Source organism: Tasmannia lanceolata, unplaced genomic scaffold, assembly GCF_043159265.1.
Source record: "Tasmannia lanceolata isolate RefF3 unplaced genomic scaffold, GAP_Taslan_0.1 ptg000013l, whole genome shotgun sequence".
Taxonomy (NCBI): Eukaryota; Viridiplantae; Streptophyta; class Magnoliopsida; order Canellales; family Winteraceae; genus Tasmannia; species Tasmannia lanceolata.
Genome location: NW_027518690.1, coordinates 34,621,812 through 34,641,252, shown reverse-complemented (window position 1 = coordinate 34,641,252; position 19,441 = coordinate 34,621,812). Strand labels below are relative to the sequence as shown.

The 19,441-nt window shown below is 46.0% G+C and overlaps 1 protein-coding gene across 1 annotated transcript; it reads left to right on the top strand.

Annotated features, from left to right (window-relative positions):
• Positions 1–1,049: 1,049 nt before the first annotated feature.
• LOC143891185 (uncharacterized) lies at positions 1,050–3,297 on the top strand. The gene is made up of 3 exons (XM_077395819.1): positions 1,050–1,811; positions 1,953–2,098; positions 2,559–3,297. The coding sequence occupies exons 1-3, from the start codon at positions 1,050–1,052 to the stop codon at positions 3,295–3,297; spliced, it is 1,647 nt and encodes a 548-aa protein (XP_077251934.1).
• Positions 3,298–19,441: the final 16,144 nt, after the last annotated feature.

Genomic DNA, 19,441 nt, shown 5'->3' with positions numbered 1-19,441 from the left:
TCCTAAGTGATTTAATTAAGTTAATTTAGGGTTTGAACATGATAAAGAAATAAACAAAATAAAACCCTAAAAACCCTACTGAAGTGTGTATAGACCCAGAAGTCAGCACACACAGGCTTGGTGTCGACCCTACCTGCAGGCCGGTGAAGCAGAAAAGAAGACACTTCGCCCTCGAAAGGCGGCAGGCGATTAAAGAAGTGGAGAGGCTCTTAAAAGCCGACTTCATTCGAGAAATCCAATACCCGGACTGGTTGGCAAAACGTAATCCTAGTAAAGAAGACAAATGGAAAATGGAGGACCTACGTTGATTTCACCGATCTGAACAAGGCCTGTCCCAAAGACAGCTATCCGCTACCAAAAATCGATCAGCTCATTGACGCCACCGTAGGTCACGAGCTACTGAGCTTCATGGACGCCTTCTCCGGGTACAACCAAATCAGGATGTACGAGTCCGACATACCAAAGACTTCTTTTGTGACAGACCAGGGGACATACTGCTACCGTGTCATGCCCTTCAGCTTAAAAAATGCCGGAGCCACGTATCAGAGGCTCATAAACAGACTCTTCCGGAACCAGATCGCCCGCAACATGGAAGTTTATGTCGACGATATGCTGGTCAAAAGCCGAAGTGCACGGTCTCCGACTTGAAAGAGACATTTCAGGTCCTGAGAGAACATAAGATGAAGCTCAATCCCACCAAGTGCACATTCGGCTTCAACTCATGAAAGTTCTTGGGGTTTATGGTAAGCCAGAGAGGGATAGAGGCCAATCCAGAAAAGATCAAGGCCGTGGTGGAGCTCACTCCACCGAAAACCATCAGAGAAGTGCAGCGACTGATAGGAATGGTGGCCGCTCTAGGGCGCTTCATCTCAAAATCCGCCGAGAGGTGCCTGCCCTTTTTTAACGCGGTTAAAGGACTCAAGACGGCGCCCTAGACAGAAGAGTGTCAGGCCGCGTTCGAAGAGCTAAAGCACTATTTGTCCTCTCCACCACTGTTAGCAAAGCCCGAACCGGGTGAGGAGCTGCTCCTATATCTGTCGGTGATCCTCATGGCTCTCGCAGCTGTCCTAGTTCGTGAAGAGCACAGCCAACAAAAACCGGTCTACTATGTTAGCAAAGTCCTACACGACGCCGAAGTCAGGTACCAGCGGGTTGAGAAGTTGGCCTACGCCCTGGTCATGGCAGCCAGGAAGTTGAGGCCATACTTTCAAGCTCACATAATAAAGGTCCTGACAGACCAGCTGCTCCGGCAAGTTCTCCACAAGCCAGACACCTCGGGACGACTCGTGAAATGGGCTGTGGAGCTTAGCGAATTCGACATCCAATACATGCCAAGACCAGCAATCAAGGCTCAAGTACTAGCAGACTTCGTGGCTGAATGCACCATCCCTCAGCAGATCACCGAACCCGAAATTGTCCAAACCCCAGCTGTGGAAAAGGTAATCACAAATGAGGAGCGACCAGAAGATGCAACTGAAGAAGAAATCATCTCCGTACCAGCGGAACAGGATCTATCGCCCGCCGGACCACTCTGGGAAGTATACGTAGACGGATATTCAAACAAGGATGGCTGCGGAGCCGGTCTGGTTTTAACCGGGCCGGACAACTTCACTATAGACTACGCCCTAAGGTTCGGATTCCGCGCATCCAACAATGAAGCTGAATATGAAGCCCTCCTTGCCGGAATGAATCTTGCCGTCCAGACCGGCGCCCAAATACTGAAAGCCTACTGTGACTCTCAGCTGCTTGCAAACCAGATTCAAGGGGTCTATGAGGCCCGTGACGAGCGCATGATCAAATACCTCTCCAAGGTCCGCCAGTTATCCAGCAAGTTCAAAAGTTTTGAGGTCATCAGAATCCTCAGAACAGAAAATGCAAAAGCAGATGTGCTGTCCAAGCTGGCCGCGTCCGGATACACAACTCTCGGGAATATATGTATGGAATTTCTCCAGAAATCTAGTATCGAGAATAAGGCCACTGAACTGATGCAGGTGGAGTACGAGTCCTCCTGGATGGATGAGATCATCGACTACCTACGTAGTGGGAAACTACTCGAAGCCAAGAAAGAAGCCCGCAAAGTGACACAAAGAGCGGCACGGTTTCCCTGGATGGTGAGAACCTCTTCAAAAGGTCCTACACCCTCCCGTACCTAAAGTGCCTCCGGCCCAGCTACGCCACGTACGCCCTGCAAGAGACACACGAAGGTATTTGTGGCGAGCATCTAGGGGCCAAGGCCCTGGCGATCAAAGTGTTGCCAAGAGGTCTGTACTGGCCCACATTAAGACAAGACGCACTAACCTTGGTCAAGATGTGCGAGAAATGCCAGAAGTTCTCTCCCACCATTCACTAGCCTGCCGTGTCTATGGCCCCGATCATCAGCCCACTCCCCTTCGCAATTTGGGGAATGGACATCTTGGGCCCTTTCCACCGGCCTCAGGAAGGCGCACGTTCGTAGTAGTGGCCATCAATTATTTTACCAAGTGCGTGGAGGCTGAACCTCTAGCCCAGATCACAGAACAGAACGTGCAGAACTTCTTTTGGAAGTTAGTGGTTTGCAGATTCGGGATCCCGCGCGTCTTGATAACAGATAACGGTAAACAGTTCGATTGCCGGAACTTCCGCAAGTTTTGCTCCGACTTGAAAATCGAACAGAGGTTTACTTCAGTAGCGCACCCGCAGACCAACGGGCAGACAGAAGTGACTAACAGAATCCTGCTTCAGGGAATTAAGAAGAGGTTCGATGATAAGGATGGCCGGTGGGCAGATGAGCTTTATCATGTCCTATGGGCGTATCGCAGCACCCCGCGCACGCCAACAAGCGAATCACCATTCAACCTGTCCTTTGGAACCGAGGCAGTAATACCAGTCGATGTAGGCACCCCGTCTCCCAGAGTCACCAACTTCAGCGAGCAGCTCAATGGTGATGGGCTCCGGGCGAACCTCGACCTGCTAGAAGAAGTCCGGGAAGAGTCTCGAATTAGGGTCGCCGCCTACAAGCAGAAAGTGTCCAACTATCATGACTCCAAGGTGCGCCCCAGCGAATTTCGAGCCGGGGATCTAGTCCTAAGGAAAGCTACTATCTCCCAGCCAAAAAAGGTCAGAAAACTCTCTCCGACCTGGGAGGGACCGTATCGAGTGAAAGAGGTGATTCGCCTGGGCAGTTACAGGCTGGAAACGTTGGAAGAGCACCCATTCCCCATGCATGGAACTCCAAGAATCTCCGAAAATACTATCAATAGCAAATCGCCCGGCATAAAAGGTGACTTTGTAAATGTAAATATTGTTGAAAATAAATGATATAGAAACTCTTTTGCAGATCTCCGCATACTATTGGAAACTCAGTTCACTAAAACTAGGGTACTCAACGCTTGGTTCGCCATGGCTCGTCTCCGCAAAAACCAGGAGTGCACTCCTGGTCCGGGACCAGTCCGGATGCAAAAACCAAAGCTCATCAAATTGGAAACCCAGTTCACTAAAACTAGGGTACTCGACGCTTGGTTCGCCACGGCTCGTCTGCGCAAAGACCGGGAGCGCACTCCTGGTCCGGGACCAGTCCGGATGCAAAAAACCAAAGCTCATCAAATTGGAAACCCAGTTCACCAAAACTAGGGTACTCGACGCTTGGTTCGCCACGGCTCGTCTCCGCAAAGACCGGGAGCGCACTCCTGGTCCTAGACCAGTCCGGATGCAAAAACCAAAGCTCATCAAATTGGAAACCCAGTTCACTAAAACTAGGGTACTCAATGCTTGGTTCGCCACGGCTCGTCTCCGCAAAGACCGGGGGCGCACTCCTGGTCCGGGACCAGTCCGGATGCAAACACCAAAGCTCATCAAATTGGAAACCCAGTTCACTAAAACTAGGGTACTCGACGCTTGGTTCGCCACGGCTCGTCTCCGCAAAGACCGGGAGCGTACTCCTAGTCCGGGACCAGTCCGGATGCGAAAACCAAAGCTCATCAAATTGGAAACCCAGTTCACTAAAACTAGGGTACTCGACGCTTGGTTCGCCACGGCTCGTCTCCGCAAAGACCGGGAGCGCACTCCTGGTCCGGGACCAGTCCGGATGCAAAAACCAAAGCTCATCAAATTGGAAAACCAGTTCACTAAAACTAGGGTACTCGACGCTTGGTTCGCCACGGCTCGTCTCCGCAAAAATCGGGAGCGCACTCCTGGTCTGATGGTTGGAACACCCCGATTTGCCCCCGCAACGACTAGTTTCAACCTAAGCTCGAAACGCATGTTTAGGGTGTTATCTACCCAGCGTAGAACCAAACAGTATTAACCTTAAGTAGACAAGTGGAGAAGGGGTGGACAATAAAAGTTTTACTTTCCATTCATGAAGTAGGGCCTCGAAGGACCTTACAAGAACAGTGCCTCAAAAGACTGTTACAAAAGTTGGGCCTCCAAGGGGCCATTACAAAAAGAAATCGCCGAAAGAGAAGGAAGAAAGGGAGCTCAAGGCACCCTCTGGCTACCATCCCGTGCTGGATCCGTCTCAGGGGCCACGGGTGCGGCCGTTGTGGCCAGCTCGTCACCGCCAATCGTCGATGGGTCAGGGAGAACCATTCCGGTCAAAACCACGGCCGGATTGGATTCCTTAACCTGCCCAAGGCAGTCAAAGAACCCGATCTTGTAGGCCTCGCTGGACAAAGTAAGGAGTTCGTCCCCTTTTCCTGAACGGCTGTTATCTGCCTCTCTCGGGCTCTCTCTCTTTGAGTGTTAAGAGCTTCTGCTGCCTTCTCCTTCTGTGAGGCCAACTGAGCGGCAAAATCCTCCTTGAGCCGCTTGTTTTCCTCGGCCGCCTTTTCGAGGGACTTCTACAGCTCTTTTGACTTCTGCATCAACTTCCTGTTCTCCTCCTCGGACTTTGTTATAGCCTCAGAAAACTTCTGGCTCTTCTCTCGGAGGTCGTTGTAGTACAATAAAATCTGCAGACCAGCCAGTGTTAACACAGTGTGGGACCCGATCTCGCGAGAGGGGTGGGGCGCGAGCCGCCACACTCTCTCTTGGTCTCTCGTACCCACACGATTGGCATGTGCCTTTTAGTATTGATTTTAATTCATCTTTTATGTGAACTTGGGATCACTGAGGCAATCCGAATTCCACACAAAAGAGACTGACAGAGTCGCCACCTAGATGTGGGATCCAGGACCCATAATTAACCAGAAATCTAGACTCATTACCTGGTTACGAGAATGGAAGTTGGAGTGGATTGGTCTGAAAGGGGAGCGGAAATATTACCTGGTTACGAGAATGGAAGGTATGGGGAGTTATCCACCACATGCATCATTCCTGCCCGATAATCGGTCTTCGATTCCAAAAGCTAACTCTTTTAAATTTATTTTAAATGGCTCATTCAACTCTCTGTTAATATGCGAACTAAGTGACATGCATCCTATGATCTAATTTCAATGTGAATCCTAAATGTGTATCTTGATTACTTTATTTGTCTGGATTCAATCTAAGTGACAGTTCTCCTAAAATTCTAATTTCATGGAAAATCCTAAGTGATTTGATTAAGCATTTACAAAAAAATTAATATACAGAACACCACAATTTGTTGTAGTGCCGACTCGCGGTTGGTATGCCATCAGACATCCAAGCTGCCTACGTACCCAAGCCTCACTGGGATCAGAGTCGACGTAGTTCGGTGCACCTAAACTAAGCTACATATGCCTAACTCAACTAAGACACCGACCTAGACGGATTTGACTGTTTCAACAGTTTTAAAAAGAAGTTATTTTAATTCAAGTTAAGGATTTTATTATCCTAGGATTTCATCTAAGATGCTATATGATTCTTATGTAAATGCAAGTTGTTCCTTAGACTAATGCAGGTTAGCCTACATCCTAGTTTACTAGGCTTGTCCTAGGAAAAGATTGGGCGACTAGTGTAACTAGACCTATGGCACGGGTGCTATCCATAGCAAGCGTCCGTGATGAGGCTGGACTCCTAACTCTAGGACTCCCTAAAACCTAAGACTCCCTAAAACCTAGGACAAGACACGACACCAGTGTTCCTAAATTGGGCTCTAAGGGTTCTTACGACGGAAACCGTGATCCAACGGTTCCGAGAGACGCGATACAAATCGATTCAAGTTCGTAGAATTAATAAAGTTCAAATTTCATGGATTTTCGATTTCTGGACATTTAAGGAATACCAAAGGTTCTAGGTTTCACTAATTTCGGCATCGACTAGCATCCAAGGAAGGGAATCGTGCGCTCTTTCCTTGTGCAATTTAATACTTAGGTTATAGCACCTTATTGCCTGGCATATCTCAGGATTTCCGTGGACAGTAACCTCGGAGCCAACAACATGCTATAACTTAAGTATTCAAATTGTCAAGGATCGAGTGCAATAGGGATACGATTATGGATGCACTGGCCATTTTTCCAGGGAAATCTAAAGATCCTAAGATTTCTGTTTCGATGGATTGATGAGTGAACGTGTGACAGAATTTTAAGGTTCTTTAGAAACTTTGTGATGATTTTTAATTAATTTCGGATTTTCAATGAATTTTATCAGTTTTAAACCATATAAGTGATTTTACAAGTGAAATTGTTGCAAACGAATTCGAAATGATCTGAAATTTCTGCAGAAATAAGATGTGATAGAATGTAGCTTATTGAAAGAGTTTTGCAGACTTCTACATTAAGCTCATATTTAATTTTGATTTAACAATAATAAGACCAAATTGCAACAATAACACAGAAACTACTAGAAATAGAAATCTAAATTGAATGAAATTTTTACAGTAGTAAGATATAAGTAGAAATAGCATGCTGTAAGATTTTCATGAATTTTAGAAACTATTTACTATCAGTTTCGGATTTTTCAATTTTCAGACAAGATTATGAATTAACACTACATCCCATATCAAAAAAGATCCAAATCAATTGAAAATTTTACAGAAGGAAGAAATACAAAATATAAGACTACTGTAAAAATTTTGAGAATTTTATCTGTGATCTGATGTCAGTAAAAAGTCTCCCAAAATCTGATAATTTTCAAAGAAAGCATAAAATAATATACCAAAAAAAATCCAAAAATTCTCAAAAATTCATGGTAGAATGTATCAGTATCATATTATGTTTCCAAGAAATTTCATTATTTTTGGAATCTGTTTAGTATATCTTTTATTTTTCTTCGTCGAAAAGATATTTTTAAAGAGTTTTCTATTTTTAAAACACGATTTTCGAGAAAATTGCGACTCCAGAAAACGTCCTCCAACCTTATTCTGGTGTGATGAACACAAGAAAAACTTAAAATTCCAAAAAATAGATCATCCTGAGATGTCTATTTTTTCGAATTTCGTAATTTCTCAGCCATTATTTTAAATAAAATTCTACTCTTCACTCAAATTCTAAAAAACCTTTGATCCAATGTCCGATCCGATCCGATAGTTATTTTACTCTATTTAGATAGATCATTGTATTAAGTTTTTGGACGAAACGGAATTGAAACACTCATGCAGATCATGATTTTAAGCACACACATTTAATATTGAGTTAAAATCATTTAAATGCTAAAAACCATGCAAAATACATAAAAAATACCAGATGATTCGGGAAAAATCCGAGAATAGGGTACCGACCTGTGATAGAGTTCCTCGCCGAATCCAAAAGCCACAGAGTCCGAAAAATCCCGCCGACGTGCGATCCGCTCCGTTCTTTTTCCCTTTTTCTTTCTTCTTTTTTTTAAATTTCTCTCACGGCTGGGAGAGGGAGTGATTAGGAGTAATAGAGAACGAGAGTTAGAGCCTAAGGGAGAGTGAGAGAGAGTGACTGAGAGTAGGTGAGAATGAGAGATAGAGAGAAGAACTTGAGAGATGAAGAGTTTGAGAGATGAGAGCTTAGAGTGAGATCGAGAGGGCTGTTGAGGTGGGAGATAAAGATGTTGAGAGGGGGAGGGAGAGATGGAAAGAGCTGTTGAGAGTGGGTGTAGAGAGAGGGAGATGAGAGGGATAAGAGAGCTGTTTGGAGTGACAGAGAGATGGATAGATGGAAATAGAGAATGGAGAGTAAGAGAGACAGAGAGAGACAGAGATGGAGATAGAAGAGCCTGGGAGAGTGGGAGAGATGAGAACTATGTGAGTGAGAGGTGAGGAGTATAGAGAGAGAGATGAGGAGTGTATAGAGAGAGAGAGAGAGAGAACGTGGAAAAAAACAGAGCATGCAATGCTCTGTTTTTTTTCACGTTTTTTTCTTTTTAATTTTTTTTAAAAAAAATAGAAATGCTGTTGAGGGAAGATGGCAGATGGGTGAGGGAGATGAGAGGGATACGAGAGCTGTTTGGAGTGATTGAGAGATGGATAGTGAGGGATACAGAGAGAGATGAGAGCTTGATCTCCAAGAGTTGCTGTTTTGAGGGAGGGAGAGAGTATTTGAGAAAGACCCTCGCTGCTGTTTTGAGGAGATAAAATATGAGAGTGAGCTTGATCTCCAAGATGAGGAAGTGGGAACGAGAGCTCTGTTCTGGGTCTTTCTTCCTTTTTTTCTTTTTAAAAAAAAAACCATCTGGCCTTTCAATCCTTGTAATGGCTTTCTCCCTCTCTTTTTTTTCTTCTCTGCCTCTCTCTCTTTTTTGCCTGACCAACGGTTTAAAAGTAGAATGTTGCTACTTAAAAGTCTTCTTTCTGTATAACAACTTTCTTTTTTATAATATGAGAATGAGAAAGAGTTGCCAACCTTATTCAAGGTTGTCCCAAAATGTCCATTTTACGTGAATTTTAAACAGCAACCTCAAAAATCCCTCATTCGACTAAGTATAGAAAGCTAAAATCTCTTATGTAATTCTTAAATTCCAAGTGGGTCCCATGTTGTATGGCTGAATTCTACATCTTGCCTCGCTATTATTATTATTTTAAAAATGGTGGGGCCCACTCCATAGGATAATCTGAACTGCACCTTTTAGTGGCCTTCAATGTAAATTAGTCACACCCCCTTAAATACTCTGCATTGGATGATCCGAATCGTCCAATTTATTGATCTATAATAAAAGCAATTTGTATTCCTCAAACCTTCTTCGTAAGATGATCTCAACCGGTCCAAATGGTGGGCCGCAATGTAAATTAGTTGTACCCTTGAAATTATCTCCGTAGGATGATCCAACTTGTCCAATTGATGGGCTGCCACCTTAAGATTTTTATTTTTCATAATAATGGGCCCATGCCAGACGAAATACACTATGCCCTCCATGGATATTGGTTTCGTTTATGCTCTTCATCAAAACAATATGTGGACCCCCCTGTTTGATCCAAATCTAAACAAATGTTCAATGCGGGCCCATCGACAGGTCCAAACTCTCCCTTGCTCGGATTCTTGTGAATAACCCCTCTCAACACTTAGCGGAAAAATGCGAACATTGGCGGAAATGATTGAAAAGATCAAGAAAGCATGAGAGGCAGACACGGGAATGGAAAACACTAAAACCCGACAACGACACACTGACTTCTTTGTTGATTAAAGCGGAGCAAAATGGGGGTGTCTACAGATGCCCCTGTTTGGTAGAGATGACGCAGTCATCGAATACCAAAGCCAAAGTGACAGTGCCATTTTGCGTAGCTTTAATCGACAAAGGACTCCCTAAACACAATGCAACCTAATATAATGCAAGACCCTAGATGAAACCCTAGAATTGGAATGTAATTAAAATATCCCACTGCGGTGCCGCTCACAAACGGGCAACGAGAGAATGAGATATCATTTTCGAATGGATTCTGAAGAGGATGAAATACCATATTTATACGGATTCCAAGAAAATGAGACACCATATTCACATGATGCTCAAAGAGGATAAGAGACCATAGTTGTATGGACTCGAAGAGAATGAAATACCGTATTTATACGTATTCCAAGGAAATGAGTCATCACATTTATATGATGCTCAAAGAGAGAAGACCATTTTCAAATGGACTCAAGAAAAGAGGCACCGTTCACAAACGGGCTCAAGGAGAAGACGAGACCATTCACAAATGGACTCGAGAAATGAGGCACCGTTCACAAACGAGCTCAAGGAGGACGAGACCATTCACAAATGGACTCGAGAAATGAGGCACCGTTCACAAACAGGCTCAAAGAGAAGACGAGACCATTTACAAATGGACTCGAGACATGAGGCACCGTTCACAAACGGGCTCAAGGAGGACACGAGACCATTCACAAATGGACTCAGAAAATGAGACACCGTTCACAAACGAGTTCAAGGAGAAGACGAGACCATTCACAAATGGACTCGAGAAATGAGGCACCGTTCACAAACGGGCTCAAAGAAACAAGATAGCTTTGATTGATGAATTCAACAACGAAGAATTTAGAGATTTTTCATGAACTTGAATTTGACGTTGGATTGGACTTTTTTGAATCGGGGATTGGATTTGATGAATTTTTTATTTTTGAGAACTGAGGCACCGTTCACAAACGGGCTCAAGGAGGACATGAGACCATTCACGAATGGACTCAGAAAATGAGACACCGTTCACAAACGGGTTCAAAGAGAACATGAGACCATTCACAAATGGACTCAGAAAATGAGACACCGTTCACAAACGGGTTCAAGGAGAAGACGAGACCATTCACAAATGGCCTCGAGAAAAGAGGCACCGTTCACAAATGGGCTCGAAGAATTTAGAGATTTTTCATGAACTTGAATTTGACGTAGGATTGGATTTTTTGAATCGGGGATTGGATTTGATGAATTTTTTGTTTTTGGGAAATGAGGCACCGTCCACAAACGGGCTCAAGGAGAACATGAGACCATTCACGAATGGACTCAGAAAATGAGACACCGTTCACAAACGGGTTCAAGGAGAAGACGAGACCATTCACAAATGGACTCGAGAAAAGAGGCACCGTTCACAAACGGGCTCAAAGAAACAAGATAGCTTTGATTGATGAATTCAACAACAAAGAATTTAGAGATTTTTCATGAACTTGAATTTGACGTAAGATTGGATTTGATGAATTTTTGATTTTTTTGAACTTAATGAAATCGGGGATATTATGGATCGTGCCCGACAAAGATGTTGGAAACTACGATTTTGACGAATGATGAAACGGCAAACCTTAGGAACGAAGAACCATTACTAACAAGAATGGATTAGGGACACTTTTATGAAACTTCAACAAGATCTTTCTCAAAGAGACTGCTGGTCTTGTCTTCTGGGGATTTTGATAACTGAAACCTTGAACAAGATACTTGAAATTGGTAATCTAGAAGAACGGCTCTCTTGGATATAATCATGGAAAAGTGGGATTTGCCTCTTGACAGGTGTTTAGATAAACATTTCTTGACCAGGATAGTATTTAACTAACTGGAAGAAGATTCTGAATTTTAATGGTTCATCTCTTTTAGAAATTGGCTCAACCACCATTGCATCTGAGGCTCTTCCAAGCTTAAGGTGCCTTCCTGGGGTACGACCTTTTACGGAAGCTGGGCTTTCTGATGTTTCTACTTCTGAATTTTTCTGAGCTGATCTTCTTTGAAATGAAGCTGCTTGACTAGATTACCGAGCTCTTTCATACGATCGTAGGGAGCTGCCGAGGCCGGGCCTCCTTCACCAAGACCGTTGCATCATTTGGACATAAGAACGACGATTGACTCTTTTTAAAGAGAAAACTTAGATAAAAGGCACTACTCAAAGGATTGAGCAGCTTTGAAGGAGTGAACATAGAATGACAAAGATTTACTAACTACACTGACAGACACAGTAATGCTTCTGACCTAGTTAACGTTTTGTTTGGTAAGTCTATTTTTCGAAGAGTAATTTTGCAATTAATAAACACTGGACTTTTTCTTTAAAACAGTAATGCCTCAAGGATTTGCTTACGACTCCTAAGATTGCTTAGCTTCAATGCCCCCAGTTTTGAGGATGTCACTTGAATTTGCTTGAACTTTAGTTGATCTTCAGTCTTGATACCGGCTGTAGCCTTCTTATAATGATTCTCTTACCGTGACCAAGTCACCTCTTCGGGGTTTTTAACTTGGCGGACCGTGCTAGCCTTAACTTTTGCCTGAACCGCCTTTCTAGGTTTTCGATCCAGCAGGCTATCCCCCCGGCTTCGAGGACCCTGCACCCCGGCCATAGGCGCCCACCAACTTCACTGTACTTTTAGCTTTGGGAGGCGGCGGCGCGTCCTAGGTTTGAGCCGGACTCGCTATCTCCACAGCCTTTCTTTTCTGGCCCTGCTGGACCTTCCCGAATGCCCCCTTCCTCATTTTGTCTATCAAAGACTGTTGCAGCATCTCTGAAAGTCGACATAGACAAACAAAACCAGTCAGAAGCAAGGAAAAGAGGAAAAATAAGTTTTAAACAAAACTAGCCACGTACGTGCAGGGGTCGCAGTACTAAGGCCAAGCCCAACCAGAACCTCTTCCCCGTGGAAATCCGAACAATGAATGGGTCCCTCACGGTCCAGCAACTCCCGGAGTAAGGCAAACGTCCTCACATCCTCACCCTCAAGAAACGGCTTGCGACTCATAGCGACGGTATCCGGGGTGCCCCATTTCAAAGGAACAGGCCAGGGCTCGTTGGACTCCCTGTCCGCGACGTAGAAGAACCTGTTTCTCCATAAGTGTATCGAGGAGAGAATGCCAGTGATCATTTTCACGTTCGGGCACTGGCTAATGTAAATCCAACCCCCGCCCTTGTGCCTCTTCAATTGCGCACACGCGCGGAACAACGGCACAGACAAGTTCCTCTGAAGCCGGCCCTGGACGAGGTATACGAACCCCGTCAGCATCCTCCATGAGTTTGGCGCTACCTGAGCCGGGGCGAGCCCGTAGTGTCGAAGCACCGCCGCAAAAAATGGGTGCAGGGGGAACCTGAGTCCAGCCCTCAGTGACTCTCGTATATGCAAACATCAGGGCTTTCATTACAGGCCCTATCTCCCTCCGTCGCCTCCCTTAGCCCAAACCTGGAGGGAACACAGTACCTATCCCTAATGTCCGCCATCACGGACTCATCAAGGTAATTCTCCTCGTGAAGGGCCTGCACGTTGTATTTAGGATCGGCGTCCATCCGGGCCCTCGCCACGACCTCAACGGCCCGGCCCGGGAGAAACATTGAGGACGCCTCGCCAGCGTCACTACCAACGCTCCCCTCTACTTGGAGATAACTATCCGTTGGGAGCGGAGTGGTATTCAAATCCAAAATCACTTCGTCCCCAACCACCTCATCGTCACTACCTACGATATCCACACTGATATCAGGACTTGCCATTTGGGGGGGGTGTCCAGACCGGCCTATCCTGGGTCCTAATCGACAACCTAGACCGTGAGCTACTAGAAGACGACTCCCCCAACCGGACTCAGGACTAGAACTACTACTTGACATGAAAACAGGAAAAGAAACGAATGAAAAGCACACTCAAGAAGATTACCGGATAGAACTGAAATCTCCCGGCTCCGAATTGAAAGCTCGCAAATCCTCAGGCGTTCACAACCACGAACTATGCAACCCGAACTGGCAGAACAAAAAACAGAAGGAGAGTAAAAATTGAAAAGTAAGAAATGGAAGGTGAAAACCCTCCTTTTATAAGCCTTGGCGATGGGAACCTGCATTTAATGTAGGGCACGCGCATCGAGGGGAGCCTGTACGGCGAAATGTGTCTTTCATTAATGACGGGCACAAACTTCGAGGCAAGGGCGTAAGTGAAAATACGCGCGTATCTCCAAAGACTAAGGGCATCCGGGGAAGTGCTCGTGTGCAAGTGCACGTGTGGAGGATAGCTCTCAAAAGCGATTGAGTCCGGCACAAGAAGCAGTCCGGCCCAAGCCGGACTGGATATAACGCGTCTCGCTAGACGACAAAAAGCAATCCGGCCCAAGCCGGACTGGATATGACGCGTCTCGCTAGACGACAAGAAACAGTTCGGCCCAAGCCGGATTGGATATGACGCGTCTCGCTAGACGACAAGAAACAGTCCGGCCCAAGCCGTACTGGATATGACGCGTCTCGCTAGACGACAAGAAACAGTCCGGCCCAAGTCGGACTGGATATGACGCGTCTGGCTAAACGATAAAAAAAGTCCGGCCCAAGCCGGACTGGATATGACACGTCTTGCTACACGACAAAAAACAGTCTGGCCCAAGCGGGACTGGATATGACGCGTCTCACTAGACGATAAGAAACAGTCCGGCCCGGCTTGGATATGACGCGTCTCGCTAGACGACAAAAAACAGTCCGGCCCAAGCCGGACTGGATATGACGCGTCTTACTACACGATAAAAAACAGTCCGGCCCAATCCGGACTGACAAATTTCCGAACTAACTCACAGGCCGGACTGACAAATTTCCGGACTAATTCCCAGGCCAGACAGGCAAATTTCCGGACTGATTCACAGGCCGGACTGGCAAATCTTCAGACTGATTCCCAGGCGGGACAAGCAAACCTCCGGACTGATTCACAACCCGGACAGGCAAACTTCTGGACTGATTCACAGGCCAGACAGGCAAAATTCCGGACTGATTCACAGGCCGGACTGGCAAATCTCCAGACTGATTCCCAGGCCGGACTAACAACTTTCGGACTAATTCACAGGCCGGACTGGCAAATCTCCAGACTGATTCCCAGGCCGGATTAACAAACTTCCGGACTGATTCACAGGCCGGACAGGCAAACTTCCGGACTGATTCACAGGCCGGACAGGCAAATTTCCGGACTGATTCACAGGCCGGACTGGCAAATCTCCAGACTGATTCCCAGGCCAGACTGACAAGCTTCCGGACTGATTCACAGGCCGGATTGGCAAACCTCCAGACTGACTCCCAGGCCGGATTGACAAATTTCCGGACTGACTCCCAGGCCGGGTTGACAAATTTTCGGACTGATTCCCAGGCCGGACTGACAAATTTCCGGACTGATTCACAGGCCGGATTGACAAATTTCCGAACTAACTCACAGCCCGGACGAACTCCCCCCGATCAGAGATATAACTCACCACACTTCCCCAAGTCATCGTTATGACTTGGAGAACTGGGGGCAACTGATGGGGTATGAAAACAACAGCCTATCAGCTGTCGACACGTGGCCCAAGTATGGCCCACCACAGACCCCGCGTCAGCGGGGGTAGTTTGGTAATTACAGCGGAGTAGGTGAGCTCGAACCTATCGCTGACCGACACCTGTCTTGGAGTAATAACTCCTCAACTACCCCCGTTTTCCCTCTATAAAAGGGTTCCCAAAGCTCATAAACAGGGTAATAACTTCTCACCCACCACTCTTAAACTAACTCTGCACTCCTGCTTATACTGACTTGAGTGTCGAAGGGCTTGTCTGGAGTAACACTCCGGGTTGGTCATTTTGACCTCATTTGCTCTTTGCGTAGGGCTCAGCCACTCAGCTCCCTCACCCCACCTCGGTTTCTCGGCTCCTCCAGCTCGGCTCTTACGTCACTGTCATATCTGTTACCGATTTTAGGCCTAACACGAGGGTTTCTTTCATCTTGGAATAGACATCTTGAAAGAAATCTGTTGGATCGTTGGGGGTTTCTCTCGGATTCTTAATCGGCGAGAGCTTCAGATTCCTTGGCCAGCGGGCGGCTCCAACTTATTTGCAACCCTAAAAAAAAAAAAAAACAGCATTCAATTAGACGATTGGGGATTGTCTTGTCGAGCCAAATTGTGAAATTCCGACGAATCCAAATCCAAAAACAGAGCACTAATTTTGTGTTCTCACGGTTTTTTGTAGTTGTGAACTTGCTGTGGCTAGACTCTTGTGGAGCGCAATTATCCCTCTTTCTCTACAAGAGATTGGTGTTTTGGCACGCCGGTTCCACCGGTTGTGGAAACAAGGGCTGAGATTTGGGGGGTTTTTTGACTCATCTTGGGCTCTATCTTGTTGCCCGTAACCTCTCTGCTCCAAAGGGCTGAAATTGTGGAAGTTCTTTGTGGTCGAAATTTTTTTTTAGTGTTGGAGGGCGAAATTTCGGAATCCAATTGTTGGAGTCGAATCCCCTTGGTGGATTGGTCTATTGGAGCTATTTGGTTCGAACCTGAGATATTTGTCACCTGCTTGGACAGGATATCTATGCGCTATATCAGTTGTGTGCGATATCACCTTTTGGGATATTCTGTGCATAGGAGGGTTTTATGCGATATTTGGAGTACAAGAGCGAGAAATCAGTTTGTGTAACTGTTTTCGCGATTTGGAAACTGATTTATGCGAGAAACCTGTAACCGTTGATTGATTCACTCATCTCGCAAGAGTAATTATCGCCAATTCCAAGTGGTCTTGTAAGTTGGTTCCTTCGGATCTTCTCAGACATAATTGGTTTAAGACAGTAGGACGAGAAATCTGTTTTTTCAGAAATTGCTGTCAACTGATGCAAGCCGCCATCTTCTAACTGGTTACCTTCGCAGCATTTGTGGCCGATTTTTTGGAACTAGTTTTCTCAGACTTTACAACTGGTTCGGTTTGTGAAACTGGTTTTAGACCAGTTCTCTACAACCAGTTTTGTTGACAGTTTAGGTTCTTTTGAATCTGTGTGGTTCGCCACCAGTTCTTGCATGAGCCTAAATGCCTCGGGTTTGGCCTTGGCTGTTTCTTTATTCTCTGGTTCACCCCCCTGTAAATCCCAATAGTTGTCAGTTGGGTTTGGGTTATTATCTTGGTGGTTATCTGTTGCTGAATGAGTTTCACCTTGGCTGTTGGATTTAGATTTGGTACGCGATTTGGTTCACCCATTTGGCTTCGGCTTTCACGATAAACAAATTAGGTGCAGTTTTTTCATATTTACTTTTGTAGTTAGTCTAAAATGAAAAAGACTACTATCCCCTTTGAGATGGTCAAACTTCAATCCTTTGGTGGATCTGAGTTTAATTCATGGAAGTGAAAGACTCAATTCGGTCTAAAATATATGAATTATTTTTACACCGTTTTGAGTACCTTTGCTGACACGAATGCAGAAGTTGATGAATCTCAATGGCATTCTTTTAAAAATGAAATGTATAGGAAAAAGGTGCAAGTGGGACTGGATGATCTCAAACGATTCATTCGAATCGAAGATGAGAATCGAGCTAGGAATAACTTGGAGATGGTTAGACAGCAACAGTCTGCTTCTACCGCGGTAACAAATCCCAAGAAATTTTCTTGAAAATCCAAGTCACCTAAAAGTGACAATCCCAAGTTGGCGGCCAAAAAGCCTATCTTCCAGAAAAGAAGGGCAAGTGCCACAACTGTGGAAAATGTGATCACTTTGCGGCAGATTGTAGGCTACGTTACGTCTGCGACGAAGTTAGAATATGCGCGGGGCCGAATGATCTCGTTTATGTCATGAGCATAACTCCAACTAAAACGACGTTCCTTCGCATGATAATGCGTAAGCCGCGATGTTCGATTCCAACTGTCATTAATACTAAAGTCACAGTTTATCTACCAGCTACTTGCGACATTGAACACAAACAATGCAGGAAGACATAGAAAATAACAAAAATCCTTTCATTCACAAGTGAGGGAACCTTTACAAAAGGTGGGCTTCTAGGCCAGATACAAGAAAAAGAAAGTACATTCGGAACCGTACTAAACTACGACTAGCGGAAAAAGACAGGAAGGAATCGAGAAGAGTCGATGCCCGGAGCTTCAGTATCATACGTCTGGTAAACCGCCAAGCGCTACCGGACGTTGGACCTCAGCATCGCCACGGCACCCACTTGGCACGATCTTCTTTGTCCCTAAAGGAGGCTTCAAAATCGACCGTGCCAAGGTTGTAGCCGAAGGTCTCATCATTCGCCCAGGTCTTCTTCCGGATCTTCTTCAGAATCCTCCTCCGGGGAATTTGGCTCCAGATGAGGCTCGAGACCGGGCGACGTGGAGCCGGCCTTCGTGCCACCTTCGGTCGCTCCTTGCAGCATCACCCTCATGGCCTCGTTCTCCATCTCCAACTTTTCGACTTTGGCCCTCAGCCGGAGAACCTCCAAGCCTTGCTGGAAAAGTTGATCCGCCACCCCGTATCCCCTCTCCATGGTATGCTTCAGGGACCGCTTATAATTGGCGACGAAGTGGGGAACGTCGCCAAGGGCAAGGAAATCCCTAGGAGCGGGGGAACCCGAGTGTTTTGGGGTCTCCACCTTCCGCTTCTTCTTGCTTTGGGGGCCGCGACTCACCCCCTCAGCTCCAGCCGATGAGGAAGCCACCGCCACCGGAGTTACCGTTTCCAGTGGACTAGGCTCCACCGTCGGCGACCTCTTCAACCTTTGTGACCTCCTAGTTCTGCGGGCCACCGGTTCCCCAGCGACGGGAGGGTTTTCTCCATCTCCGTCCGAAAGCGACTCCACTTCCACTACCGAGACTATCACCCCTAGTTGATCATCACCGGCGGCCTCTTGAAACATTTTTTAATAGAAAAATGACAAAAGGGGATAAAGAAAAGGAAAAAGATGACGGATATCTCTCTCCCTCACTGCCCTTTTATAAGTGCCATCAGGCGAAAAAATCGAGCGGGATTCAATGTCTCGCCGATTTTTGAAACCTCCCATAAAGCGGGAAATAATGGCTCGACCCGTTTTCCGAAAAAACATGTGGAAAATAGGCAGGAATTGAATGTTTTCGCCATTTCCCAAAAAAACCTTAAGGATAGATAACGCACCTATTAAATGACGCGACATTGAAGCCACCCGCCGATTCCCTAGAAAGACGCTTCGACTCCATCACCTCCAGAAGATCGGCACCGGCCCACCACTTGAAAATTTAACTACTTCCTTGACCCTTACAAAGGGACAAGAAAGTAGGAGGGCAATATGTTGGGGGTAAAATCAGTATATTCGGCACCGAACCTCAAACCCCTTCTCCATTACTCAACTGGATCGACACAGTCCCCGCAGCAACACTTGGTAATGAACCTTGATTGGACCCCCTTGATACTCCTCTCTTGAACGGTACCGAGCTACCAAACACAATCGCGGAGATCTCGCTCCCAAATGGGAAATTCGGACGGCCGGTATGCGTAAGGCGCGACTTTCGAATTCAAAACATCCCGCCTAAATCACCATCCCCGATCTTCACCCATAATCATCGGAAATCGTTTCTCCACGTGTTTATTCGCCAGCTATCAAACTCCACGTAGATTGAATCTAGGATATGATTGATGTCTCCACGATCTTATTCTCCCGCCATCACTCTCCACGTGGGCGAAACCAAAGGCATGATTGATATCTCCAAGATCATGGATCTCCACCCCTATAAAAGGGGTCTGGTAACTTGTCCTCGCTCTTTCCCATTCCCCGTCTAATGTCTATGATTGCCCGTCTCTGACTTGAGTGTCGAAGTGGCCGTCCGGAGACACAATTCCGGACCCGCTGACGCTTTTTCTGTGATCGCAAGATTATAGGTCTTGCGAAGTTAGTTCGTGCAGTCAGATTTTGGGCATCATCGGGGGTGAAAATCCTAAATCGCTCTCACCCATCTTGGGCTTGGACGTTTCATCCTATGCCCGAAATAGATAGA

What these genes read in the sequence shown, in the direction of transcription:
- LOC143891185 (XM_077395819.1), top strand. Translation starts at nt 1,050, where the DNA reads ATGGCTCTCGCAGCTGTCCTAGTTCGTGAAGAGCACAGCCAACAAAAA. An exon ending in TGATCAAATACCTCTCCAAG is followed by an intron (nt 1,812 to 1,952) that starts GTCCGCCAGTTA and finishes GAATTTCTCCAG; the next exon opens with AAATCTAGTATCGAGAATAA. An exon ending in GTGACACAAAGAGCGGCACG is followed by an intron (nt 2,099 to 2,558) that starts GTTTCCCTGGAT and finishes AGTGGTTTGCAG; the next exon opens with ATTCGGGATCCCGCGCGTCT.